The sequence below is a fragment of the Trachypithecus francoisi genome, unplaced genomic scaffold, assembly GCF_009764315.1.
Source record: "Trachypithecus francoisi isolate TF-2019V2 unplaced genomic scaffold, Tfra_2.0 Contig01579, whole genome shotgun sequence".
NCBI classification, from domain to species: Eukaryota; Metazoa; Chordata; class Mammalia; order Primates; family Cercopithecidae; genus Trachypithecus; species Trachypithecus francoisi.
This window is the reverse complement of record NW_022681442.1, coordinates 29,830,770-29,858,689: the sequence shown is the minus strand read 5'-3', so window position 1 is coordinate 29,858,689 and position 27,920 is coordinate 29,830,770. Positions and strand designations below refer to the sequence as shown.

The 27,920-nt window shown below is 52.5% G+C and overlaps 1 protein-coding gene across 8 annotated transcripts; it reads right to left on the bottom strand.

The window, feature by feature from the left end:
- Nucleotides 1-44: 44 nt before the first annotated feature.
- On the bottom strand, nt 45-27,789 carry KCNIP2 (potassium voltage-gated channel interacting protein 2). 8 transcript variants are annotated; one of them, XM_033184921.1, is made up of 10 exons: nt 27,282-27,701; nt 12,713-12,808; nt 11,444-11,497; nt 10,692-10,816; nt 10,244-10,313; nt 10,001-10,071; nt 9,762-9,869; nt 9,501-9,605; nt 9,303-9,365; nt 45-727 (listed from the first exon to the last, which is right to left on the bottom strand). In XM_033184921.1, the coding sequence occupies exons 1-10, from the start codon at nt 27,352-27,354 to the stop codon at nt 443-445; spliced, it is 1,050 nt and encodes a 349-aa protein (XP_033040812.1). In that variant the 5' UTR covers nt 27,355-27,701; the 3' UTR covers nt 45-442. The 8 variants fall into 8 exon arrangements, with proteins under 8 accessions (XP_033040812.1, XP_033040827.1, XP_033040820.1 ...); XM_033184947.1 differs by lacking the exon at nt 45-727 and adding an exon at nt 7,593-9,022 and having other exon boundaries at nt 27,282-27,628; XM_033184955.1 differs by lacking the exons at nt 45-727; nt 11,444-11,497 and adding an exon at nt 7,598-9,022 and having other exon boundaries at nt 27,282-27,702.
- Between the last annotated feature and the right edge of the window lie 131 nt (nt 27,790-27,920).

Below are 27,920 nucleotides of genomic sequence, written 5' to 3'. Positions count from 1 at the left end.
TTACTCTCTCAGTGCGCAGGCGCGGAACCGCGGCCTCCCGTTCTTAAAGAGATAGTAAAGAACTGACCTAGTTTCTATGGAGATTCTTGTAATAGGTGGGCTCATTACATCTGCCTGACCCAGGCTTGGTTCGGTAAAGACACCATTCGAAGGAGCTCAGCTCACCCCTCTGCCTTGAATCATTTTCGCCTAATCCCATTTAAAATGAAATCATTCGTTCATTCCTTCATTCAGTAGACATCTATAGAGCTTGCCTGGTGCTGGGCTCTAGGAACACTATGAGCTCACAGTACGGTGGTGGAGACAAGCCACCACATACGCAGTTCCCACAAGGTGTCCCCAAGAACTTCGGAGCTCAGAACAGGTGATACTCCTCCTTTGGGGAGAGGCCGTGGGCATGGCTTCACTTTTCAGCTGGATTATAAAGGATGTGAAGTTAGCTTTACTGAGCAGGGGAGGGAAGACAGTACTCCAGGAAAGTGGAACGAACAACAGAGTCCAAAGGTAGGGAGGCATGAAAAGCCTGCCTCGTTTGGGAATGGGGAGCGCGCGGTGTGTGCAGTGGGGCATGAGATCCCTTGGGCCTCAGCATGGGCATCGCTTCCTTGGGAAGCCTTCCCTGAGCCCTAGATGGGTTTGGGTCTCCTCGTTGTATGTTCTCAGAGCTCTCTTGTAGTCCTATCCTAATGCACTTTACGTTTATGTTGCTTGAGAAATCTGTCTCAGCCTGTGAGGTATGAACATGAAATGATGATTAAGACTTAGTAATGTCCATCTTACACTTCAGTCTGATATTTACCTCCTCTAGCCATAGCCCAACTTGTAGTTTCAGGGACTTTCATGGTCCCTCTTCTTTTCAGTCTTGGATTGTTGAGATGGGGGTTAGGAGGAAGCGTTTTTTGTTTGTTTGTTTTTTCAGATGGAGTTTCACTGTCGCCCAGGATTACAGGCGTGAGTCACCGCGCCCGGTCAAGCATTTTCTTAAGGGACCTCCTGTGCTGAGAGTTAGGGGCCACAGCAGCTTCACTGGATATTGTGGTCCGTTGGGGTTGAGAACACAACTTTTTTTTTTCTAAGAGAAGAGGTCTCACTTTTGCCACCCAGGCTAGTGCAATCATAGCTTAAGTATTGAATTCCTGGGTTCTCAAGGGATCTGCCTGCCTCAGCCATCCCGAGTAGCTGGGAATATAGGTGAATGCCCGACACCACACTCATTTAATTTGTTCATTTTTTGTAGAGACAGGGCTCTCAACATCTTGCCTGAGCTGGTCTCGAACTCCTGGGCTCAGGTGATCTTCCAGTCTCAGCCTCCCAAAGTGCTGGGATTACAGACATGTGCCACCTCACCTGGCCGAAAAGAAGTTTTATCTGAGGAATGTGAGTCCTCTTAAATTATCAGGCCCAGATGGCTGGGCGCAGTGTTGGTGTTTGCAACCAGCCTGGGCAATATTGCCAGACACAGTCTCTATAAAAATATAAAAATACAGCGGGCGTGGTGGCTCACGCCTGTAAGCCACGGAGGCCGAGGCAGATGGATCACTTGAGGTCAGGTGTTCAAGACCAGCCTGACCAACATGAAGAAACCCTGTTTCTACTAAAAATACAAAATTAGCTGGACATGGTAGCAGATGCCTGGCAGGAGAATCACTTGAACTAGGGTTGCTGTGAGCCGAGATAGTGCCATTGCACTCCAACCTGGGCAACAAAAGCTAACCTCCATCTCAAAAAAAAAAAAAAAAGCCAGGCATAGTGATGTGCACTTGTAGTGCTAGGATCTCACCATTGCACTCCAGCCTGAGCCACAGAACAAGACCCTGCCTCTAAAAAAAAAAAAAAAAAAAAAATTAAAAATAAATAAATCTTTTTTTTTTTTTTTTTTGAGACGGAGTCTTGCTCTCTCGCCCAGGCTGGAGTGCAGTGGCTGGATCTCAGCTCACTGCAAGCTCTGCCTCCCGGGTTTACACCATTCTCCTGCCTCAGCCTCTCGAGTAGCTGGGACTACACGTGCCCGCCACCTCGCCCGGCTAGTTTTTTGTTTTTTTTTTTTTTTTAGTAGACACGGGGTTTCACCATGTTAGCCAGGATGGTCTCAATCTCCTGACCTCGTAATCCGCCTGTCTCGGCCTCCCAAAGTACTGGGATTACAGGCTTGAGCCACTGCGCCCGCCCTATAAATAAATCTTTAAAAATTAAAAATAAATAGGCCCAATGAGGCATTACAATGACAGAATCAGCCAGGCTCAGTGGCTCACGCCTACAATCCCAGCACTTTGGGAGGCCAAGGCAGGCAGAAAGTCAGGAGTTCAAGAATCGCCTGGCCATCATGTTGAAACCTGGTCTCTACTAAAACTACAAACAATAGCTGGGCGTGGTGGTGCATGCCTGTAATCCCAACGATTTGGGAGGCTGAGGCAGTACAATCACTTGAACCTGGGAGGCAGAGGTTGCAGTGAGTCAAGATTGTGCCACTGCGCCACTGCCCTCCAGCCAGGGCAACAGAGTGAGACTCGGTCTCAAAAAAAAAAAAAGAATAAAATGACAGGATCACATCCTACGCCTCCCTCTTTTGAGCTAGGTAATCATCTCGACATTGCTTGCTGTTGCCACAAGTAGCTATAAATTAACCTAATAATGTTGTACTGGACATTCTAACACATACCCTATAGTTTAACAATATATAGTCAATCAATAGCTTATGTTATTTTAATGTAGATTCTTGGTAAATAACTCAGGAACTGCCTCTTCTTTTCCTATAAAAATCCACGTGTAACTGCTACTAATCAGAGTGTCTATTTAGGGCAACTTGAATCTATGCTCCTGGGTTGCAATCCTCAAGCTTATAATAAACTTTCTACTTGTATTCATTTTGCCTCAGCTTCTTCCTTATAGGTTGACAGGAGATTTGGGGGCTGTCATTCTGGCTGATGTCCTTAGTCTCATGACATTTTCCTCTTTGCGTTACATCTCATCCCATGGCGACCGCCAACAAGTCAGTAGCCACGATTTCTCCTACTTTCCACAGTCCAGTCTCATAGGGAAGGTTGGCCCCATTTCTGTGTCCCTCAAATTTGAAGAGTAGTTGTTACCACATAACTGCTATACACTTTCTCACCATACCACACCTCTCCCCACCCACCCCCAACACCTACAACAGTAAACAGTGCTTAGTAGACCTATGATGAATATTTGTGGAATGAATGAGAGAGGACCCTGCCCTCACAGATTTTACATTCTGTTTGGAGAACCAGACAATAACAAATTCAGTACACACATAGGAACTCACAGTTTGTGGTAAGGGCTATGAAGGGAAGAAACCTACCAACTGCATCAAGGAGCTACTTCAGATGGACAAATAGGAAGGAGTAATTTAGGTGAGTAGTGATAGTGGCTTGGGCTAGGAAACAGCATCAGAGACAGAGAGAGGTGGTGTACCTTTGGTGGTAGAATTGGTGATTGATTAAATGGGGGTGGAGGGAGAATGAAGGAGAGGAAGAAATGAAGACTTCTAAATTTTGACCTGAGCAACTAGATGGATGTTGGTATCATTTACTGAGATGGGAAAGACTGGAAAGGCATGACTCTAACCTCCATTTTGAACATGTTAAGTTTAACCATTACAGATCCACATTAATATATCAAATAGGCAATTGGACTAGGCACGGTGGCTCATTCCTGTAATCTCAGCACTTTGGGAAGCTGAGACTAGAGGAGGATCACTTGAGCCCAGGAGTTAAAGGGCAGCCTGGGCAACATAGTAAGACCCCATCTCTACAAAAAATTAAAACATTAGTGGGGTGTGGGTGGCACACACTTGTAGTCCTAGTTACTCTGGAGGCTGAGGTGGGAGGATCACTGGAGCCCAGGAGTTTGAGGCTGCAGTGAGCTATGATTGCACCACTATACTCCAGCCTGGATGACAGGAAAAAAAAAAAAAAGGCAATTGGATAGATAGGTTTTGGATTTCAGAAGAGAGAGTTCTGGGGATATAAACTTAGGAGCCTCTGCATATCGATGGTGTTTAAAGCCACGGGATTAGGGGTGGTTTGAAAAAGAGGCTTGGCTGGGCGCGGTGGCTCAAGCCTGTAATCCCAGCACTTTGGGAGCCGAGACGGGCGGATCACGAGGTCAGGAGATCAAGACCATCCTGGCTAACCCGGTGAAACCCCGTCTCTACTAAAAATGCAAAAAAAAAAAAACTAGCCGGGCGAGGTGGCGGGCGCCTGTAGTCCCAGCTACTCGGGAGGCTGAGGCAGGAGAATGGCGTGAACCCGGGAGGCGGAGCTTGCAGTGAGCTGAGATCCGGCCACTGCACTCCAGCCGGGGCGACAGAGCAAGACTCCGTCTCAAAAAAAAAAAAAAGAAAAAGAGGCTTAGGTCTGAGCTGTGGGGCCTAAGATTTAAAATTCAAGTTGAGAAGGATGAGTCTATAAGGGAGGGTTGAGAAGGAGTAGCCAGAAGGGTCTGAGGAAAACCAGGAGAGTAGGAAATACTGGAAGGCAAGAAAGGAGAGTATTTTGAGATGGAGCAGCTGACAACATTCAGAACCCAACCAATGGCCAAGATGAAATAACCTGAAGCTGGCGTGGTGGCTCACACCTGTAATCCCAGCACTTTGGGAGGCTGAGGCGGGTGGATCACCTGAGGTCAGGAGTTTGAGACCAGCCTGACCAATATGGCGAAACCCCGTCTCTACTAAAAATATAAAAATTAGCCGGGCATGGCAGCATGTGCTTGTAATCCCAGCTACTCAGAGGCTGAGGCAGGGGAATCGCTTGAACCCAGAAGGCGGAGGTTGCAGTGAGCAGAGATCACTCTACTGCATTCCAGCCTGGGCGACAATCTGAATGCCAACCTACTGTTTTTTTCTGGATCTCATCTGTAGGCTTGGGCTCTGGGGCACTTCTCAGCTTACTAGCAGTTCTCTGCTTCAATTCCACTAAACTTGAATCTACCTTCGAAAATGGAAACTGGGCCAGGCATGGTGGCTCACACCTGTAATCTCAGCACTTTGGGAGGCAGAGGTGGGCAAATTGCTTGAGCTCAGAAGTTGGAGACCAACCTGAGCAATGTGGTGAAACTCTGACTCTACCAAAAATGCAAAAAATTAGCCAGGCATGGGGTGCGCACCTGTGGTCCCAGCTACTTGGGAGCCTGGGGTGGGAGGATCACCTGAACCTGGGAGGTGGAGGTTGCAGTGAGCTGAGATTGTGAGACCCAGTCTCAAAAAAAAAAAAAACAAGTGTCTCCATACCTATGTAATTATATACACACATTCACCATGTCCTTTCATCCACTATTATTTACTGAAGGCCTATTATGTATCAGGCCTCAAGAATAAGATGGTGAAGAAAAAAACCCTAGTCCAGGCACTCAGGGAGCCCTCAGGAACTTACAGTGTATAGGAGAAGACAAGTAAATAATTACCCAAGTAAGTATATGGTTACAAACTGAGAAGTGCCATAAAGGAAAAGCAGAGGGCATCACGAGAGCCTGTCACAGCCTGCACAATCCTTTGCTTGGATTATGCATAACATGCACAGCATCCAACCCTTCACATACAACTCTTTTTTTTTTTTTTTTTGAGACGGAGTCTCGCTCTGTTGCCCAGGCTGGAGCGCAGTGGCGCAATCAATGTTAGCTCACTGCCAGCTCTGCCTCCCGGGTTCACGCCATTCTCCTGCCTCAGCCTCCCAAGTAGCTGGGACTACAGGCGCCCGCCACCACACCCGGCTAATTTTTTGTATTTTTAGTAGAGACAGGGTTTCACTGTGTTAGCCAGGATGGTCTGGATCTCCTGACCTTGCGATCCACCCGCCTCAGCCTCCCAAAGTGCTGAGATTGCAGGTGTGAGCCACCGCACCCAGCCAACATACAACTCTTTACTGTGCCCAAAGGCCACGGCTGACAGACTTGAGGGATTGAGTCTAGTCTGAGTCCTGCTACAAACTCACTGAGTGACCTTGAGCAAGTCTTCCTTCTCTGAGCCTGCTTCTTCTATAAATGGAGAGTTAGACTAGATCACATGTTCTTTTTTTTTTTTTTTTTTTTTGAGACAGAGTCTCACTCTGTTGCCCAGGCTGGAGTGCAGTGGTACCATCTCGGCTCACTGCAACCTCTGCTTTCCACTTCAGGTGATTCTCTGGCCTCAGCTTCCCAAGCAGCTGGGATTACAAGCATGCGCCACCATGCCCAGCTAATTTTGTATTTTTAGTAGAGACCGGGTTTCACTATGTTGGCCAGATTGGTCTTGAACTCCTGACCTCAAGTGATCTACCCACCACAGCCTTCCAAAGTGCTGGGATTACAGGCATGAGCCGCTGCACTCACTCTAGATCACAGGTTCTTAACTTAGGACCCTTAGATGAGCTAAAGGGATACAAAAATGCATGGGAATTCTTGCATTTTTTTTTCTTCTGGATAATGGGCCCACAGCTTTTATCAGATCTTTATGCTGACGACTCAAAGAAACCCAAGGACCCAAGGAGCAGATGGTTCTTTGATGATATAAGCAGGGAACACAGATGATAAAACAATGGACGCTAAAAGTGAGTTTTTGTTTCTTGGACAACATATCCCTCCCCTTGACTTTGTCATGAGGGAGGAGAAGGCCTGATACTCCCCTATGGATGGTGAAACTTAGTCACCACATAATGGTGACCCAGAGAAAGGAGGAGAGGAACCTACCATTGGGGGGTCCCTCTGCAGGAGCAGAACACAGAATAAAGAAAGAGTGGGAACACACAAAGTCCGTGTCATCCTTTGTGCCATCTGCCTTATGGTGACCTGCGCTGGGTCCACTCCATCTCATTCCCCCATCATTCCTGGCTGGGGTATGGACACAAAAAATATTTATCTATACTGGAGGCAAGGTTGGAATGTTGACACAAAGGAACTTTCATTAGAAACTAAAGGGAGGGGCTGTGCACGGAGGCTCACGCCTGGAACCAGCACTTTGGGATGCACAGGCGGGCAGATCACATGAGGTCAGGAGTTCGAGACCAGCCTGGCCATCATGGCGAAAACTCTGTCTCTACTAAAAATACAAAAATAAGCCGGGCATGGCAGCGCACGCCTGTAATCCTAGCTGTTCAGGAAGCTGACGCAGGAGAATTGCTTGAACCCAGGAAGCGGAGGCTGCAGTAAAGCCGAGATCATGCCACTGCACTCCAGCCTGGGCGAAAGAGAGAGATTCCGTCTCAAAAAAAAAAAAAAAAGAGAAAAAGAAAAAAACTAAAGGGAGCCCCCTCAAAAGAAAGCACTTTGAGATTAACTAAAAAGTCTGTAAATTAGAAATCTGTGATTCAACTTGTAAGAATGTCAGCTAAAAAACAGCTTGCTTGGCACAGTCTTTGGGACATCAGTGTCCTGTCCTTCCTTGTCTCCTCTCAGGCTGTGTGGGAGGGAGATTCATGTGGGGGCCTGAGGTTGGGTGGGTTTCCAACCATTCCAGAGCCTGTGTCTCAGTCTCATGCCAAGGTATGGCCAACTATGGAAAAGAAAGCCACTTTCTTGGGGATCTAAAAGGCTGCAGGTGCATGAGTTAGGGGTTGTGTAGTATTTGTAGGTGGGAGGGACAAAAGGCAGAGACAGCAGCCTGTGCATAGCCATTGTGTTTTATTAGATCTGGTATATTTCTTATTTTACAAAATATATAGAAGAGCCCAAAATGCAAAGCAGTCAACAGTCTTCTGATGGGGAAGGGGGCTCTCTGGGGGCCCTCCCCTCAGATTCTGGCTGACTGGGAGGGTAAGCTGAATGGGACGAGCAGGTGTGCTAAGGGATGGCAGCATGGCTGGGGTGCTGACAATGGGGTTGGAACCTGGGTCCTATGGTCCCTGCCCTCTGAGTGTGCTAAGGGGCATCTCTGAGTAGATTGAGTAGAGCAAGAGGAGACTCTAGGGAACTGAGGAGGTTATCTGGGGGGCTGGGGAGAGCCCGGGTTGATTGAAGATCCTAGTGAATGCCCCCACACTGGGTTCAGATGCTATGCCTGCCTCCCTCCTTCCCTCTCCCTTCTAAGGCATCCACTGTGGGGAGTGATAGGCCCCAAGTTCAGGAAGGTCCCAAGTCTATAGAGAACATGGGAAACAAAAACTCAAGTCATAGCCCTCAAAACAGGGACGATGAGCAGGGAGGGTGGGATGAAACTTTGGCAGGCATCAGCCAGGACATCTCCCATCCACATTCCCCTGCCACAACCACCACCAACACATGCAGGAAGGAAGGAGAGGAAGCAATGCCAGGGATATGCCAGATATCTAGCCCCAGGCTCTCCATAGATACTGAGGAGGGTGTGGAAAATTTCTGGGGCATTTCCAAGGAGACAAGGTCTTCTGCAAAGCCTGGAAACTTATATTTTGATGGCCTGTGGTAGCAGACCTGTGGAACTTGGAGCTATAACCTGGTATGCCTGAGCAATCACATTGTGTCCAGGCCTTTCTATTCTCAACCCCAGCCACTTCCTAGGACCTATCCATTGACTCAGACCCAAGATTTCTCCCTATACATTCTTGTCCCCCTCCCACAGGGCTCTCAAAGGCTGGTCTGAGAAGCCAGCCAGTGCCAAGAATGGAGCATTCTCTCTGAGAAGGGAGTTTTAGGGGAAATGTCTATGAAGTCAGGGATGGGGGAAGCACCATAGCAGGAGACATCTGTCTAGTGTGTTTCTAGAATGGGGGTAGGAGGTGGGGAACCACTCAATTCCTACAGGAGGGGCACTCTCAACACTGGGTGTCAGGCAGGAAGCGGGTGAGAGCTGGTGGGAGTTGGGAACACTTCCCAAGATGCACTCTGCCCACTCTCTGGCCCCTTCAGCTCCAGAGATCTGGACTACTGAATCCCCAAGCTCTTGGATCCCTCCAGCCCCCAGGGAGGCCTAGGACAAGGATAGACCTGGGAAGAGAAGGGTGAGGTCCACCTGGACTAGGGTTAGAGCATGGTCCCCCCAGGAAACACTGACCCCCTCTCCTGGGGGCTAGATGACATTGTCAAAGAGCTGCATGGACCTCATGATGTTCTCATCCTGTGGCCATGGTGTGAGCGAGGCAGATTGAAGAGACAGAAAGAGAAGGAGCTTATCAGAGACAGGGAGAGGGACACTGAGTCACAGATGGGGACATTCAAAGGCACAGAGGAAGGAGATGCCCAGAGAGACCTGAGGTAGGGAAGGGGTAAGCCTCCCACAAAGGAATAGGATTGAAATGTGGGGGTGAGGTGGTATTCTGCCCAAAGAAGTTTTTCCCTACATTACTAAATCAGGCCTGAGTCCAGGTCAGGGTAATGTAGAGGGCACGGAGCTGTACCTTTTGACAAGACTCAATGAATTCCTCAATGGTCACCACACCATCCTTGTTTCTGTCCATCTTCTGCAAGAAGGTGGTCAGGCAGGGAGAACAGGAGGGATGGCAAGAGAGGCAGACAGAAGTCAGGTGAGTTCCCCGCTGGTTCTTGGCCTCCTTCTCTTCACTCCAGGGCCCTCCAGCCTACCCAGTCCCAAGTACCTGGAAGAAGTTCTCCACATGTTCCCTTGGGGCCTCCTCCCGGAGTGCAGGGTACGTGTACTTGCCCATCATGTCATAGATGGACTTCATGATGTCAAGCATTTCCTGTTAGGCCAAGAGAGAAGAGGATGCTTCCTCAGAGCCTCCAGCCTCCCTTGATCCCTTGCTTGTGGGCATATATGGGTCATATTTCCCTCCCATCACCCTCTGCACACCACCCCCATCACCACCACAGCCCCCAGCCCTTCAGTTGCCCTGCACCTCCTTGGTGATGCAGCCGTCCTTGTTGAGGTCATACAAGTTGAAGGCCCAATTAAGCCTGTCATCTACAGTTCCCCGAAGAATCACGGACAAACCAGCCACAAAGTCCTGGGAAGGAGGCAGGAGGGAGCTGTGTCTTCAGGTAGTCTTCACCCAACCCCTTTCCTGGGTTTGGCCTTGGAGATCCTGGCCCTGAAGTCCAGGAAACAGGCTTCCCTGGCCCACCTCGCCCAGCTCACCTCAAAACTGACCGAGCCATCATGGTTGGTGTCAAAGGCATTGAAGAGAAAAGTGGCATAGGTGCTGGAGTCTGCAGGGTGAGTGTGGAGAAGTTGGCTTCCACACAGGAGAGGACTTCCTCCCTCTACGGAGCTCCCCATACCCCCCATCACCTTGGCATTCCCAGCCCCTCCAGAATTCCTCCCTCCCTCAGCCTAGAGAAGGACAGCTGCTTCCCTTCCCTTTGCGCCTTGTCCCCTCACCTCCTTGAGGAAAGAACTGGGAGTAAATTTGCTTGAAGTTCTCCTCATTGACAATTCCGCTGGGACATTCCTGGAAGGAGAGATGGCACCAGGCTGAGGGCAGAGACAAAAATCCCCTTCCATTCACCACCCCCACCCTCCATGGCCCAAGACTCCCAGGGAGGGGGATAATCTTCAAGCCTCCAGAGGACTCACCACGTGGCTCATGTGATGGGAGGCAAGACTTCTTTCCCAGTGCACAAATAAAAAACATGGGACGAAACTGACAGTCTACAGGCGCCGCTTCCGTTCTGGCCCCGCCCCAGAACCTCCAGCTAGAAGTTCAGTCTCAGGGCCTCGCCTCCCTTCCACTCAGTACCTCAAGCATCCAAGCCATGCCTTCTGGGAAGCTGTGGACCGGCTTGGGTCCTCCTGCCCCACCCTGAGTTTGGCCTCGCCTTGCACTCACGTTCTTGAAGCCCCGGTACAGGACCTGCAACTCCTTGCGCGTGAATTTGGTTTGCTCCTGCAGCTGCTCCAGACCCTCAGGCCGGTGACACACGGTGGACAATTCAAACTCATCCTCCACGCTGTCTGCGGAGCGGTGAGGACAGCTGCGCCTCAGGCCCGGCCTCCGCGACCCATCTTCAAATCACTGACCCATTCACCCCCTCCCCGCCCCGGGTCCCATCCGATGCTGGAGACCAGGCTGCCAGTTCCCTAGGCCCGGAGCCAAGGACACTGAGGCAAGGAGAAAAGATGCTGGCTATCTTCGAGGTCTATCAGCGGGCCAAGGCCTGGCCTGGCCCCAGAGCCGGGGATCCGACTCAGTGCTCGCCCCTGGGCCCTGGATCCCTGTTTGGAGGGGAAGGCCCCCAGCCGCATCTTCGTTTCAGAAAAGGAGGAGTGGGAAAAGCGCGTTCAAGAGGGGGCGTCTGAGGGTCGGAGCTCCGGGCCTTCGAGGACCAACTCAGATCCGCCCAGCCCCGGCCTTGCCCCGCCCAACCCCCCTCCCCTCGCCCAGCCCAGCCCCATCTATCCCAGCCATGCTTGAGCCATGCCCCGCCCAGCTCAGCCAACCTACATCCAGACCCCACCTCCGACCCCATCTCAGTCCCACCCCGGCCCCAACATCCAGCCCCCAGGCAAGAGCCCCCCACCCCAAGATGGCAAAGCCGCCCTGCCCCGCCCCGCCCCGCCCCCACCTGGAGCGTAAGTCACCTGGGTCCAGCAGGCGGGGTCTGTGGGGGCGGAGGGAGGCTGGGGCGGCTAATGCTGAAGGGAGCGAACTGTCACCGAGAAAGCGGAAGACCCGGCCAACTGCAGACACACACCTGGCCCCTCACACTCAGAGCAAACCTCACATCCCAGCCCGCACAAAGGCACACCCAACCAGTACAGACACACACGAAACGGACCCCATGCACACAAGCTTGCAGGACTCATGCCTGTCCTTTTCCGAATCCACCCCCGTGTGGGACCCATCTATGTCCAACACAACAGCACGCTCAAATAACTACAAGGTGGGCCTTTATGGTTTGCAAAATGCAGTATGATCCTCTGAGGTAGGCAAGGCCCAACTGAGGAAACGGAGACCTAGAGACAAAGCGAGGTCACTCAACTCGAGATCACTCAGCAGGGGACCAGGCTGGGACAGAAAACCCAAATACCCTGGCGTCTGAAGGAGGGCAGGCGCCATCCTCTACACCTGTCACCATCCTGTCGGGGCATAGGCAACACACATCAGAGGTCCAAAATACAGTGGGGAAGGGGGCGGCCGCATGGAGTTGAAGACACTAACCCAGCTAAGCCACATACGGACCCTCAGGGTCCCCTGGTCTCACCACAGCTACACAGGCTCAGGCCCCAGCCCGGTCACACTGGTTACACCCACACTCTCAGGTCCCACAGTTTTGTGGGAGCAGTGACACCCACGCACGCTCGGGCCCCGCCCCCAACTCACCACGCCCACACACGATAGCTTCAGTCGCATATGAACACGGCAGCCACGCCCCCTTATGATACAGCCCAGCCAGCACCCACCCCCCGCCCCCCGCCCCCACCACGCTGGTCATGCCCCCACACACACGCACACGCAGGCCTGGGGCACTCCCCTCCTCCACACGCAGGCCTGGGGCACGCCTCCCCCCCCACACACACGCGGGCCTGGGGCATGCCCTCCCCACACACGCAGGGCTGGGGCACACCCCCCCCCCACAGGCCTGGAGCACGCTCACGCGCGCGCACACACACGCAGGACTGGAGCACGCGCACACACAAACACAGGCCTGTGGCATGCCCCACCCCCACACACGCAGATCTGGGCCCCCCACACACATATGCAGGCCTGGAGCACGCGCACACACGCAGGCCTGGGGCACACGTGCACACACAAGGTAGGCCTGGGGCACGCGCGCGCGCACACACGCACGCACACACACGCACGCACACATCGGACCCCGCCCCCGGAAGCACATGAGAGGCACTTGCTTTCACTGACTGAGGGCAGGGCTTGGGGCCCGCAGCAAGGCAGCAGCTTGAGGAATCGCTGCTTCAGCGCTTTTTTAGTGGGCCCTGGAGGGTGGCCTGGGAAGAGAGAAGACCCCGGGAAGGCACATTAACTCCCATTGTCCCTCTGTTCCCTGTCCCCTCCCCACCAGTCACAAATCAACCCCATCTGGGGATGGGGCTGGGGGAGGAATTAAGGGGGAGGAAAGGAATGGCAAGGGTGGTTGGAATTGGGTTAGGGGAGCCTAGTGGGTCCATAGAGGTGAGGCTCAGGCACTTTGTTTAATGGGATGTGGCGGACGACAGCAAGGCAGCAAGGATGAGGTGGCAGTGGCCTCAGTGTCTTTGATGACCTAGTACCCTTGGCTCAAGTGCCATGGCTGGACCTCTCAGGATGATGTCCAACCCAAGGATTGCCCGGGTAAGAACACTTCTCTCATACACATACCTATAGTGACAGGCGTGTATAGTGACATGTAGAGCAATACATCACAGTGATGGGTGCCAGTGACAGCTTGATATCCAGTAACTCACACCTGATGGTCTAATATGTATGCTCCAACACACACACACACACACACACACACACACACACTGAACTGCTACTCCTTAACAAACATATACAAATGTGACCTAAGTAAAACAGGGTGCACACACATGGAGACCCCTACAGGCCATCTCACATACAGCATGATCAAACCACACAAGAACACACAATGCCTCTGGGACATCATGACATGTGAGTCTACAAAGAACACTATGACATTGTGACCTTATAACATTATGATACATATCAAGGTTGTCATGACACTTACCCATATCATACTGTGACCTGGGTCCCCATGGCATCCAAATATCTAAGGCTTACCTCAATACCTCACCCACAGAGGCTTCATTTTTCCTGGGTACACCCACTTTTCTTTCCTATAACCCCTCCTCATTCCAAGGCACCCAGAATCTTTCTGCCAAAGGGCAGGGTTCCTCATCAGCTAACTCATCTACCCTAAACTGCAGCCCCTTCACAGTCTTTTCCAGTATGCTTGCTCTTTGAGGGTGAAATAATAGTAAACTTTGAGGCAATAAGAGATCTTGGAGGGGAGTATTCTGGTGTATTGTGGGGTTATCCAGGGCCCACTGATCATGGCTCCCCTTCCCTTCTTCTCCCCTTATTTCTGTACATTCTCTACAGCTCTAATTGCACCCCCAGAGGACCCTCAGTGTTACTGTGTGTGTGTGTGTGTGTGTGTCTGTGTGTCTCCCAGCTGCACTGCATCCAGATTCCTAGGTCAGAGCCCACTGGATCTGACACAGTGGCTAAAGTTGGCCTCAGTCCATTCCTGGAGGGGTCCAACTTCCTTTAAAGGTTACTCCCTCTCCATATACCCTACCCTCCCAATCCAGGCTTCACCCTCCAGACCAGGCCCCCTTACCAGGAGGTAACTGGGTGAGTAACCACCTCCTCTCCTTCAACACATCCTTACCTCTCTCCCACCCCAGAAGCCATGAAGAGGTGGGAGGGAGGTGGTGGGCCAGGCAGGGGGATCGATGGTGGCCTGGCCTCCGGCCCAGGGCTCCATTAGCCTGGACTCTGGTTTCCCGAAGCCGGATTGTGCCTGGAGCCTCCAATGGTGTAGTCGCCCAACTCGGGGTAGCTCTCCTGCCCCCCACCCCAGCCCCCTACCTGTTTCCAAGCCTCTGTCTCCTCTAAAGGTGATAAGAGAATGGCTGCCTTCAGCCCAAAATGCCTGGGATTCCCAGATGCCCCCTCTTTCCCCTTTCCCATCTAAAAGGAATGGCGGCCGGGCGCGGTGGCTCAAGGCCGGGCGCGGTGGCTCAAGCCTGTAATCCCAGCACTTTGGGAGGCCGAGACGGGCGGATCACGAGGTCAGGAGATCGAGACCATCCTGGCGAACACGGTGAAACCCCGTCTCTACTAAAATATACAAAAAATTAGCCGGGCGAGATGGCGGGCGCCTGTAGTCCCAGCTACTCGGGAGGCTGAGGCGAGAGAATGGCATAAACCCGGGAGGCGGAGCTTGCAGTGAGCTGAGATCCGGCCACTGCACTCCAGCCTGGGCGACAGAGCGAGACTCCGTCTCAAAAAAAAAAAAAAAAAAAAAAGGAATGGCAAGTTAGAACTCAATCAACTTCACCTTTTCCAGATTGCATGAGAACAAGCTCAGGCCAGCTGTCCCAGTTCATCTAGGTCCAGCTCCCTGTTCCCCACTCCACCCTAGTAAATGCAGCAGAGGATGGAGGGTGAGCTAGGAGTTTTCTGCTCTTACTGAACCCTAGAGCAGGCAATTCATGCACCTTCTCTTGTTTCCAGCTTCCTTCATATTTTTCCAGTTCTTCCAGGTATCTACCCTGCAGTCCTCCGTCATGGTTCTGGTCTGTCTTCCTGTCCCTGGTGGCACTGGGGAACAGCCATGCTATGGAGTTACACAGTTCTAGCTGTGAAGAGGAGGGGGAGGCCAAAACTCCCAAGGGGGAGGCAGATGTGCTCTCCTCTCCACCCCAATATTACTCTCCCCACTGATTTTCGGGTGGGGTGGGGAGGGGAGTTGATTTTCCACTCCCAATGTCTAGGCCCTGGAGACCATTCTGCACTTGGATCCTGATAGGAGCCTGGAGAGGCAAGGGGGCTTGGGAAGTAGGGTCCCTGATCTGATCCACTCCTCATCTCCAATCAGAGCTGGGCTATAAATGTCTCCTTCACAATATTCACACTCTTCCCTCCAGAACCCACCTCCCAAGCCTTGGGTATGGAGCTGGTATATCCTCAGGAAACTCTGGAAACAGCCACATGCACAACCTGATACCCAAACAGGCTCAGCCACACACTGTGCCACTCAGGCGTGGCCACATCCACCTTCTCACAAAGCCACATGCCCTGTCACTCTCACACATACAGTCACATCCCTGTTCCATACACAGGCTCACAGTTACACACTTTGTACTCTCTCACATACAGGAACACAAAGTCATACCCTGTGTCTCTCACACACTGAGCCCACACACCCCATAAGCTACACTGCATGGATGGAGGTGTGGAGAAGATGCACAGGCACCATGGTGGGTCCCTGATTCCAAAAAGGACCCCCCAGAAATCTGGTGTTATCTCAGGATCCCTAGAACCTCCCTCCTCTACTCCAGACACTCCTTCTCTATCTCCAGACCCCTCCTGGTATCCCCCAGAATCCCCTCACCTCCTCATCTCCACACCCCAGTCCTCCCACACTGCACCCCTCACCACCTTCTGACACCTTGTCCCCCAGATTCCCTCCTCCCTCCATATCTACTCCTCGAGGCCTCCTCTTCACCTCTCCCAGATGTCATATCCCCCAAGCACCCCTACTCACTTCCCAGATCCCTGTCTCATCACTCACCTGCTCATCCCTGCCCCCAGTCATGAAGACAGACAAACACCCTCCCCAGTGCTGTGGGGCAGCTGCCCCACCAGCCAGCAGCTCAGACATGCCAGGACACCTAGATTACCTTCCAAGGAGACAGGCTCAAAGAGGCCAAACTGCTCCAGGACCTTGACAAACAGAGCGAGGACCACAAGCACAGCGACCATCTCCAGCCCTTCCAGGTTCATGGTGGGCCTAGGGCATGGCCCCTACAGGGCCCAGGTTCAGACACGCTGGTTTGCCGCCTCACACCACCTCCCCCTCAGGCTCCCCAGCCTGAGTAGGACTGCCTGCAGCCTCCCTCCCCCTCTTCCTCCTAGGATCTCCTCCCTCTCCCCTATCACCCCGCCTCTGCCCCACAAGCCTCTCAACCACAGCCGCCGCCTCTTCCTCTTTGCAGGGCCACCTCAGCCTTTGAACTGGCACCTCCTCAGGAACCTTTGGTGCAAAGAATATGGACCAGGACAGGATAAGATATGGGCCAGAGGAGGGAGGGGGTAGTGACCCGCCTCTGTCCCTGAGGAGTGCTTCCCCTAGACATCCTGTGGCTACTGTGTGCCAAAGGGAGGGGGCAGAGGGAGGAGCTGAGCTTAGGGAGAAGGCAGGGAAGGGCAGGGTGTATGTGTGTGAGAAACCACCATCTGCACATGTATAAGTAATCAGATGCATGGGTCAGAATATGTTATGGTGGCCAGGTGTTTCCCTGTGTGTATATTCCTATGTTTGTCAGTATGGGAGTGTGTATGTCTCCTCTTATGTGTGTGCTTACACATGACTGTGCACCTGTCACAGAGGTGTGTTTGGCATACAGTTATGCATTTTGACTCTTGCGTATATGGGTATGTGAGCTGGGTGTCTATGGTCTGCATGTGTGGGAGTGTGTTGAAGTATTTGTGAGGGTGCATGGGGAGTGAGGTTCCTGTGTTTTAGTAGGGTTGTAGGATGTGGGTCTGAAGTTTGTTAGGTGGATGTGTAGTATAATTTGGAGGGTGGGTCTACCGTTGTGTCATTGTACTGGCATGGAATTGTATGAGAATAATGGGGGAGAAGGCAGTCACCTCTCCTGCTAGGAGGATACCGGCAATATCGATTTGGTTGCCATGGAGACTGTGAGGAGGGAGGCACTCTCTTCCCACAGGCCACAGACAGTGAAACTGAGGCCCAAGGGATGGGGGGATAAGATACAGTAGCCTAGGCAGAAAAAGGCCACTTAACCCCATCAGGACCCTCTGGGGAGGGGACTTACTGCAGCTGCCTTTGGGGTCAAGAGACCCAAGCTTCTTGGGAGAGGAGGGGGACTGTGCTGGCTCCTTCTGGCTGGGACTTCATCCAGGAGATGCCAAAGCCCTGCCTGCTCCTTAGGAACTGTTATTGAGCTGATGGAGAAGCCCAGCTGCTGTAGGAGGGAAATGTGAACCCTCTAAGGGAGCCACCCCTCCCAGCCAGCACCTCCATGCCAGGGGTCCCTCCCTCCTCTTCCCTGCCTCTTCTTGGTGGGGGGTGTGTGTGTGTGTATAAAGGGGTGGGGATAGGCCTACAGAGCCAATGAGCCATAAGACTAGGGCCTCTGGGTTAGTAACACCATTACTACCACTGCTGGCTAACGGTGACTGAGCATTGACTATGTAATAGATAAAGCGCTATGTGCTTACAGGCGATGTAACACCAAATTTCACAATAAACCTATGAAGCCTGTACTATTATCCTCATGTTACAGGTGGTGAAACTAAGTCAAAGAGAAGTTAAGCAAATCTTCAAGACCAGAGCTTCAATTTTAACCCAGTCTGACTCAGCCTTCACTCTAAACCACCACACTACACTGGCTCCCTTCTTGGAAAGCTGGCCCAGCCGAGAGGCCCAATTTAGGGGGACTGGCCCCAGAAGGAGCCGTCCCTCTTGTCCAGCTCTGGGATGACTGTGTCTCAACCCAATTTGTGGGGTGGGGACCAGTCCCTAAGGCCCCAGTCGAGGTTGCCTGATCTGCAGTTCTATATAGCCACCACTGGGGGGCAGGCGTCCAACCTCACACAGTACCATACCCCTTCCTTCTGCCTGATCTGCCCCATCCAGGGAAGGGGTGGGAAGATGACGCTTCACATAGGGCTTTATTTTTTTCTTTTTTTTTGAGACAGGGTCTCACTCTGTCACCCAGACTAAAGTGCGGTGGCGCTAGCGATTCTCGTGCCTCAGCCACCGAGTAGCTGGGATTACAGGCGTGCACCACCATGCCCAGCTGATTTTTATATTTTTAAGTAGGGTTTTGTCATGCTGGCCAGGCTGATCTCGAACTCCTAGCCTGAAGTGATCTGCCCCCGTTGGCCTCCCAAAGTGCTGGAATTCCAGGCGTGTGCCACCGCGTCTGGCTTCAAATAGGCTTGGCCTGTTCCACTCCTTTCCCCTAGGAAAAAGTCTATTCAGGGGCTGCTTGCCATTTGTCACATCTTAAAGGTTACTGATTTACAGATGAAACCAGCAAATACCTCCCTATGACTGTCCAACTTCCACCCCTGGCATTTAACATTCTTCCCTCTACCCTCATCAGGGTAGATACTTTTGTTTCAGCCAGTTTGGCATCCTCACTGTAGCTCAAACACACCAAACTCCGTCCTATTTCTGTGTTTTTGCTCTTACCATCTCTGTCAGGGCTGCCCTCCCTTCTGCTTTTCCTCTTACCTATCCGTTAGAGGCAGCTTAAGTTCCCTTCCCTTCAGAGCGTCCAGCCTTCAGTGGTCTACCAGTAACCTGTTCGTTGCAGTCCTCAAAATTCAGCAGGGAATTCTGTAATGTTATCAGTGGGAACAGTAAAAGGTGTTGTTGTAGCATAGTAAGTGATAGGGTGGACTAAGGTGCCAGACTCCCTGGTTTCAAATCCCAGCTTTGCAACTTGCAATAACTGGATGGGCTCTCAACCTCTGTATGCCTGTTTCCCACCTCATATGGTTGCTGAGGAGGGGAAAATAAAATAATATATGGACAGTTGTTAGAATAACACCTAGCACAGGCCAGGCACGGTGGCTCACATCTGAAATCCCAGCACTTTGGGAGGCCGAGGCAGGAGGATCACTTGAGGTCAGGAGTTCAAGACCATTCTGGCCAACATGGTGAAACTTTGTCGCTACTATAAATACAAAAATTAGCCAGAGATGGTGGCACACATGCCTGTAATCCCAGCTACTTGAGAGGCTGAGGCAGGATAATCGCTTGAGCTCAGGAGGCAGGAGTTACAGTAAGCTGAGATCGTGCCACTGCACTCCAGCCTGTGTGACAGAGCAAGACTCCACCTCAGGAAAAAAAAAAAAAAAAGTAATACTTAGCACAGAGTAACTACTGAATAAGTGTCTGCCACAATTATTATTAACAGCATAACACTCCCCTTTACATTTCTATAGCTCTTAATAGTTCATAAAGCATTTCCACAAAGACTATTATCTCGATGGCTTCTCATAACAACCCCATGAGATGGGCAGTGAATAGTATTGTACCCATTTTACTAGTGAGGTAAATGAGGTGCAGAGAGGTAAAGGGCCTTGCTCGAGGTCACCCAACTAACAGGATATGAAGCAGAGATTTGAACCCAGATTTCTCTATCAGTCTTGTTTCCTCAAATACATTCCAACCTCCTGGGAGAGCAAAGATGTTAAAAGAAAAACACACAAACAAAAAAAACCTGGACCTACACAAATTGAGTGCCAGGCTCTGAGCTAGTGCTTGTACAATGAAGGTGAACTAAATATGCTCTCACTGGGTAGGGAGAGACAGCCCCACTGAGAGAACTCTAAGGAATCTACTCATTCAAAAAATATTTGTAGGATGCCTATAGGTGATAGGAGCTGTTACAAGCAGGTTATGAAATTAGTTATAGCAAAAGCTTCTTAACTGGGAGGTCAGACACAAATATCAACTGTCCACCTTAACAAAGAGATCAACATTTGGCCAGACACGGTGGGTGGCTCACGCCTGTAATCCTAGCACTTGGGAGGCTGAGGAGGTTGGATCATGAGTCCCAGACCAGCCTGGGCAACATGGTGAAACTCCGCCTCTATAAAAAATTAGCCTGGGCTGGGCAGGTGGCTCATGCCTATAATCCCAGCACTCTGGGAGGTCGAGGCAGGTGGATCACGAGGTCAGGAGTTCGAGACCAGCCTGGCCAAAATGGTGAAACCCCATCTCTTCCAAAAATACAAAAATTAGCCAGGCGTGGTGGCACACACCTGTAATCCCAGCTACTTGGGAGGCTGAGTCTGGAGAATTGCTTGAACTTGGGAGGCGGAGGTTGCAGTGAGCCGAGATCATGCCACTGCACTCCGGCCTGGGCAACAGAGCGAGACTCTTTTTCAAAAAAAAAAAAAAATTAGCCTGGCATGGTGGCGCACACCTATAGTCCCAGCTACTTGGGAGGCTGAGGTGGGAGTTCAAGGCTACAGTGAGCCATGATCGTGCCACTGTACTTCAGCCTAGATGACAAAGTGAGACCCCATCTCAAACAAATAAACAAAGAGATAATATTTATCCAGCACATTTCGTGTCCTGGATACTTTACATGTAGTACCTCACTTAGTCCTCATAATAATCCTGAGAGGTAGGATCTATTATTCCTGTTTTTACAGCTGACATGGTCGGAGTGAGTGGTAGTATACCTATCTTGCAGATGAAGGAATTGAAGCTCCCCGCCATTATAAGCTCCTTGCTTATCTTGGGAAAAAAGAGTGATTTTTTTTCCCAAGATAACAGCTGACATGCTAATAAAGAATGAGTTTGGCTGGGGGCACTGGCTCACGCCTGTAATCCCAACACTTTGGGAGGCCGAGGCGGGTGGATCACAAGGTCAGGAGTTCAAGACCAACCTGACTAACATGGTGAAACCCCGTCTCTACTAAAAATATAAAAATTAGCCGGGTGTGGTGGCGCTTGCCTGTAATCCCAGCTACTCAGGAGGCTGAGGCAGGAAAATTGCTTGAACCCAGGAGGCGGAGGTTGCAGTGAGCCAAGATCACGCCACTTCACTCCAGTCTGACTGACAGAGCAAAACTCTGTCAATAATGATAATAACAATAATGAGTTTAACCGGAGTCAGTGATCTGTCAGCTCCCTCAGGCAGTCTCTTCAGTATGTGTGGGGTGTCAAGGAATCCTAGGGCCTACAGCTTAGTTTAGGTAAGGGAGTTATGGGTAATAAAATTAAAAAGGGTCAGATTCCATGAAATCTTGAATGCCAAGCCAGACTATTTGAATGGAAAGGGGCCCCACAACAGCACCTCTTTGCTCCCTGCTGCTGATAACTTGCAGCCAGTTGCCCTGGCCCTGGCCCCTCCTTTTCCTAATTCCCACTCTCAACTCTTAGAGACCTTGACCCAACCCTGCCAGGACTCATGGTCCTAGATCAGCCAGGCATCCCGTGGCCGAGTCTATCAGGAGTAAAAGAGCGAGTTGTTTTCCAGGCTCTCCCTTCTCCCCACTCAGAGAATTCTCAAGTCTTCGGGTTCTATGAGAAACTTGCCAGATCCATCCTCCCCAAGCATCCCTGTGCCACGAATTTAGCTCTTCACTCAAAATAAAATCTCAATGGAAGCAATTTGGCAGAGTGGGAACTCAAGGGAAAACTATCTCGAGGCATGAGGTGGGCCTTCCCCATATCCCTCATGTCTTACCACAGAGATATTCCTATTATTTAGTTATTTATCTCCCCCAGTTCAAATGTGAGTAACACCGCCTTGTGGGGGAACCCACTTTATGCAACTGTCCCACCTTCCCCAGTCTACCTTTGTCCCACCCCCCACTGCCACTGTTAACCCGGCTAGTGAGGACCTCAAAGCCCTTCTCTCAGTCCCCCAGACCCACACCATTCCCAGCTAGGCCAAAGACACTGCAGCCCCCAACTGCATCGGGTGATTAATGACCTCCCTAGACGTTGGGGCTATTTTGGGTCCTGGAAGTCATGCCTACAATGACTGAGAGCTGGCCCTGCCTGGCTCCAGCCATCTGTCACTGGAGACAGGCCCAAGCAGGGGGCTTGGAGGTTGTATGCTCCCCAGAAGATTTCCAGGTATGGTTCTGGCTCAGGACCATCCATCTACCCTCCTATTGGGGGATAGATGGCAAGGAGAGGCCACAGGCCCTACCTATACTCCAGGGGCTCAAGTGGATACCCATGGAGAGAGCCAGAAAATGACAGATCTCAGAATGCCACAGGACCAGGTAGTTTTGGTCTGTTTGAGGCCAGGTGCAGAGGGGATGTTGGGTTCTGTGGGCCCTGCCCAAGCAGTCATAAGGAAACACACCTCATCAGTGCCATGGGATACACACAATCCACACCTCATACACTCCACAAATCTCACACCAAGGTACAACCTCACAAAGGCTACACAACTAACTCAGAGACTCAGGAACCCTCAACCTAATCCTAAAGTACAGAACTCCAGGTACACACAGTCTCAGTGTCACAGAATCCCAGTGATCACAACCCCAGGGAGACACAGACTCAGCCATGCATAGCCCAGTGATGCACAACTTAGTAATGCACAATCCCATTAATACACACTCCCAGAGAGAGAGAAAATAGAGACACAATCCTTAAGCCACACAAGTCTATCCGTCCCACGTCATGCATGAACTCACTAGGTGAGTTCATGTCGGTCTAGGCCCATCTCAGGGTTTTTTCCTTCTGGACACTGACCCTCCATCTTAAGACCCCTTCAGCCAAGAAATGCAGGAAAGAGCTGAACCTTTTCCCTGCTCTGCCGCAAGCCTCCTCCTTTCATCCCTGGGAGGCGCCCTGCCCCTCACTAGAGGCCCCCTCCTCTGCCTTCAGTGAGAAGCCCTGCCCCCTACACCATTGTGAGGGACCTCGATGCCCCTTTCCTTTGAAGACAGCGCTTTGAAGACCCCCCTGCTCTGTAAGGGGGCCCATCCCCTGCTCCGCTTCTGTCCGGGATCTTGCCTGGGAAGCCCTTCTCTTGGAGGGATGTTGCTCCCTCCATCTATGTGAGGGGCCCTTCCCTCCCTACCTCTGCGGAGCTCCTACCCCACTTCGCTCACTTTTTGAAGGATCCTGCCCCTCCCTTCCCTTCTGCATACCTGGGGACAGCGACCCAGTCACCAGCTGGTAGAGAGATCGCGCTGCCTGCCCCAGTGGGCTCCGGCACCTGCGGGGGCATCGGTTCATGGTTTGGCGGAGAGCTCTGCGTCCAAGCTCCGCCCCCAGGGCCCGGGGTGGTCCGGTCTCCGCCCTCACCCGAGTGGGCCCTGCGTGGGCGGCGCGGGAGGGCCGGCCCGGCAGGCACAGGATCGAAACCCTGGAGACTTCCCATGTGCTCCTGGCCGCCTGAGAGGAGCTCACCCTGGAGCTCCATCATGTGAAGCATGCGCCCCCAAAGTTCCTGGACAAGGGGGACAGGGAGGGGTGGCGCGGACTCAGCCTTCTCAGGGAGCATTTTTCTGGGTTCTGGTGGGGAGGCCAGGCAAGTACATGTGGGTTTTGAGAAAAGAGCTGGATGGGGAATGAACCGTATCTTTTATTGCCTCCTTTCAGCTCCCCTTTCTCCGCCTGTCGCACTCCTCCCCGCACCCTGCATCCTGCCCCCACCATTTTGGCATAAAGAGCCGAAGGAGTAAGAGGACAGAGTTGTCATGGCAACTCCCCACACTTCCACACTTTCTGGACCAATGGAAGACAAGACAGGAGGAAGGAGAAAGAGGCCAGTGTATTGGGGTGGCAAAGAAGAGGCGGCAGAGTTGTGTCCCACTGTTTTCTGTCTCCCGGCTCCAAATTCCTTGCTCTCACAACTGTTTCTATTTGCGTTTGTCTCGGTGCGGCAGGTTTACAGACTATACCACCATACGCTGGGTACAGCCGAATGCTTCGAGAAGAGCCCCACCCCCTCAACTTCGGTCCCGCTGGGCCCCTTTCCCGGACTCCGGACTCATCCCTATCAGGTTACACTCCAAGTAAACCCTTCCAGGACCCTCTAACACCTTCAAATTCCTGGGAAAGCCTACGGGAGAGATATAGTCCGGCTCCTTCGACTGGGATCCCGCATGTTTGTTTGAAAACCATACTTTTGGCCGGGCGCGGTGGCTCAAGCCTGTAATCCCAGCACTTTGGGAGGCCGAGACGGGTGGATCACGAGGTCAGGAGATCGAGACCATCCTGGCTAACACGGTGAAACCCCGTCTCTACTAAAAAATACAAAAAACTAGCCGGGCGAGATGGCGGGCGCCTGTAGTCCCAGCTACTCCGAGGCTGAGGCAGGAGAATGGCGTAAACCCGGGAGGCAGAGCTTGCAGTGAGCTGAGATCCGGCCACTGCACTCCAGTCTGGGCCACAGAGCGAGACTCCGTCTCAAAAAAAAAAAAAAAAGAAAACCATACTTTTAAGTGGTGGGAATGACCGCCTAACTCTGGGCAAATCTTGACCACTTGACGGCGACCACCCCATCGCGAAGCAGCTCCGTGCGCATGGCTCCTCGCAGCCACACGGGGGCACCCCCGCCCCGGGAACAATACTCAGGGCCGGAGGGACTCCAAGGAGAGATCCCAGTCCGGGGACCGAGCTCAGGACTGGCCAGTCAGACTCCAACCCTCTCCGCATCTTCTCTTGGCCTTTCTCTCTTCCACTCAGACAGGGCCGCCGCTAAACGTAGCCTTTCCCCTCGGAACCGCACTGCCCAGCGGCTCCACTGGGCTGGGAAGACCTGAGGGATTAGACAGGGGTCCGGGTGGGGCTCGGACTGTGTTTTGTTTTGTTTTGTTTTCCTAAAGAGTCTCCCAGCTCCGTTTTGAGCTTTGGGTTGGGAGTGGGGAAGCAAAAACGGTTGGAGGTACCCAGGATGCCCTGAGGTGTAACTTTCCAGCTGCCTCCCTGCAAGCCTGATGGGCCAGGATGACGGGAGCTGGAGACTACCCTAAATCTGATCCCAGGAATCCCACCTGCAGGCAAGGGAAGGCGAGGCCTGGCGCGCGCTTCAGCACCGCGGACAACGACTCCCCTTCAGGCTTCAGCTTAGGCATCTCGCAGCCCTCAGAGCTTGGCGGCGCCTGCCCGCTAGAGTCTTCGTTAACACTGGCGTCCCAACCTGATTTGTCTCCCACTATAAAATAAGCCGCCCTTCGAGATAAGAGCTCCTGGTAGTCCTATTTCTACTTTCCAAGTCCTGTGTGGAGTTATCTACAGGTAGGCTGCTGTAGACCCGGACCACGATACTTGACGCTTGTCAACATTTGACCTTTCCATTTTCCTTGGGAGGCAGGCAGGCAGGCAGCCAGGAAGTAACATTCCCTTTTACAGATGAGAAAGGTGAGGCCAAGAGAACAAAAGTCACATAGTTGGTACACTTCCATTCCTGACTGACCTGAGGCAGGGCATCTCCAAATACAAATGCTTCCGCCACCCAGTCTCATTCAAATAGCCAAGTGGGGAAGGGATGGTTTCATTAAGCGGGAGAACCTCTTAAAGGTGGAAGCAAACACTGACTTAATGTGATGGTATTGAAGGCCCCTAGGCCCTTACTACTTTCAAGAATTCTAAGCTGGAGGTGGGAACAGAATTCATGGAAGTGCTGGACAGCGGGCCCTTTGGATTCCATCCAGCTCTGAGGCGCATCTGGCATGCTCTCTGTTCTGGGGCCAGCCTGAGTGGCTCCCCTGATCCTGACTAGGGCCTCCCCAGGGACAGTGATGGGGGGTGGGGGGAGGCACATGTTCAAGGCACCTCATCCTAGTCCCCTCCCCCTTCCCAAGTCTCAATCTCACTCCCCTCAGGAAGGACAAGGATCATGGCTTCCCTCCACCTCCCCAGCTTTGTTTTGGCCTCAGGGAGACAGCCTCCCTCCTCCCACTCTGCTGGCTTTCTAGAGCAGGCTGCACAATGAGAGACACAAACACACACATGGAAATGTACGCAGGGTGACACAGTCACCTACACAAACACATGGCTCTTCCTACCAAACCCAGGAACATGCACATACACAGATGTACTGGTCTCACATACCTCCCCATGTGGGAAAGAGAGGATGCCCCGGCAGCCAAGTGGTTTGGGGGGACATAGAGGACACCACATGGAACTTCCCAGGCCTAGAGCTTCTAGCTCTGGCTCTGGAGGGGAAGTAAGAGGATGTGTTTTCTTGGGGTTTGAGTGAAGTTCTGAAAGGTTTGTTGGGGGTTGAAGGATTCAGTTGTAAGAATAATCTGAGTATATGATTTGGTGTGGGGAGAGAGGGCTGACCCAGCAATAACTAAAGCCTTCCTACAGGGGCTAGGTGCTAGAGCCATAAGGTCTCTTGGAAACCAGGCTGGGCAGCTGAACACTAGAGTCCCTCCTTGGGTCCACCTGGGCTATTTGCGGAAAAGTTGGTGAAGCAGTGGGGTATACTAAAGATCCCTATCTGTACCAGGAAGCCGGAGAGGCAGCAAGGATGAGACACATCATGGACACTCACAGAGCCCTGCTGCAGACATCACCACATGAAAGTACACAACTAGCACCAAACACTAATCTCACAATCACAAAACACAACACAACCTACTTTAACAAATGCTTGCCCAGAGGGCTCATGGTCATGAAGTCTACAAAGAGACAAGCCACCCTAAAGTGGAGCCCTAATACACTCTGGTAGTTACACACCACTTCATACAGAATTACACACTCAAAACACATCATTGCACATATAACAGAGACACATGGTCAAAACAACTTCATCAGTACAACCAGGGTCCTATGCAACCTCAAACATCTGACGAGACCATACAGTTGCACTGCCACATACAATCTCACTCACCCTAGCTGTCACCAAGCCCAGGGCACATGGCAACCAGCTGTGGGAGACGCGCGCGCGCTCACACACATATACACACACACATAGAATGACAGGCGCTCACGCACGTAACACCTCCCACTCCAGAAACCCTCCCAGCCCTGTGTCACATACGCCCACACCTGCTGCCTCTCCACACCTGCCTCTTCTGTTCCTCCCCAACCCCTGCGGGACCCAAGGCTTTGAACCCCAGTGTCCTGCCTCCCAGACCGGCCAGAAGAGTGCCTGGGAATGGGGCAGAGTGTGGGTGCGGGCCAGGTCGGGGTCGGAGAGGCGGAAGGATGTGGAGGAAGCTACCCTCCCTCCCGCGACCCCCACGTCACTGACTCACCCGTGAGCTGGTCGTAGGAGCCGTCCAGGTCCCGGGAATCGGACAAACTCTCCTTGCGGCCCTGGCCCCGCATGGCCCCCGGCGCCCCGCTCCCGCCCGGTCCGTGGGAGGGGGCGCCGGGTGGCCGGGATAGGGCGCTCACACGGCGCCCCCTGGCGGCCTAGTGCACTGTCGGGGCTGGGGGAGTCCGGGTTGAGGCTGTCTGGGAAAGGGCCCGGGGTCTGAGGTCTACCCGGGGGTCCTGGAGCAGGAGAGGGAACACTAGGCAGCAGGTGAGCGCAGAGCCCGAGGCAGAGCGGAGCTGAGAGCGGAGCCGAGCCGAGCCGCCTCTCTCCTCCCGCCCCCTCCCCGCGGCTGTCACCGCCGCCTCCCCCCTTTGGCGCTGCCGGGATTGGCTCCCCCTACCCCCGCCCCCACCCTTGCAGCCCGGGGGAGGCACCTGGTGAAAGGGTGAACTGCAAAGTGCGGGGAAGGAGACTAGCTCCCCAGGAATCTGCCCCTAAACCAAAAGTCACGGGGCTTGTTGGGGGGAGGGTGGAGAAGAGCGCGGGACAGAAGAGCCCCACTGAGAGGAAACCCCGCCCCTAATTCTCAGGCACCCCTTCTCCCTTCCCCCTTCGTCAACACAGTTCTGGCTGA

Excerpts from the sequence above, each read along its gene's own strand:
- KCNIP2 (XM_033184921.1), bottom strand. The coding sequence starts at position 27,354 with ATGCGGGGCCAGGGCCGCAAGGAGAGTTTGTCCGATTCCCGGGACCTG. Across the intron at positions 9,870-10,000 it reads ATGGCTCGGTCAGTTTTGAG|GACTTTGTGGCTGGTTTGTC; the intron begins GTGAGCTGGGCG and ends CCTCCTTCCCAG. Across the intron at positions 728-9,302 it reads TCATTGAGTCTTGTCAAAAG|GCTGAGACAGATTTCTCAAG; the intron begins GTACAGCTCCGT and ends CATACCTCACAG.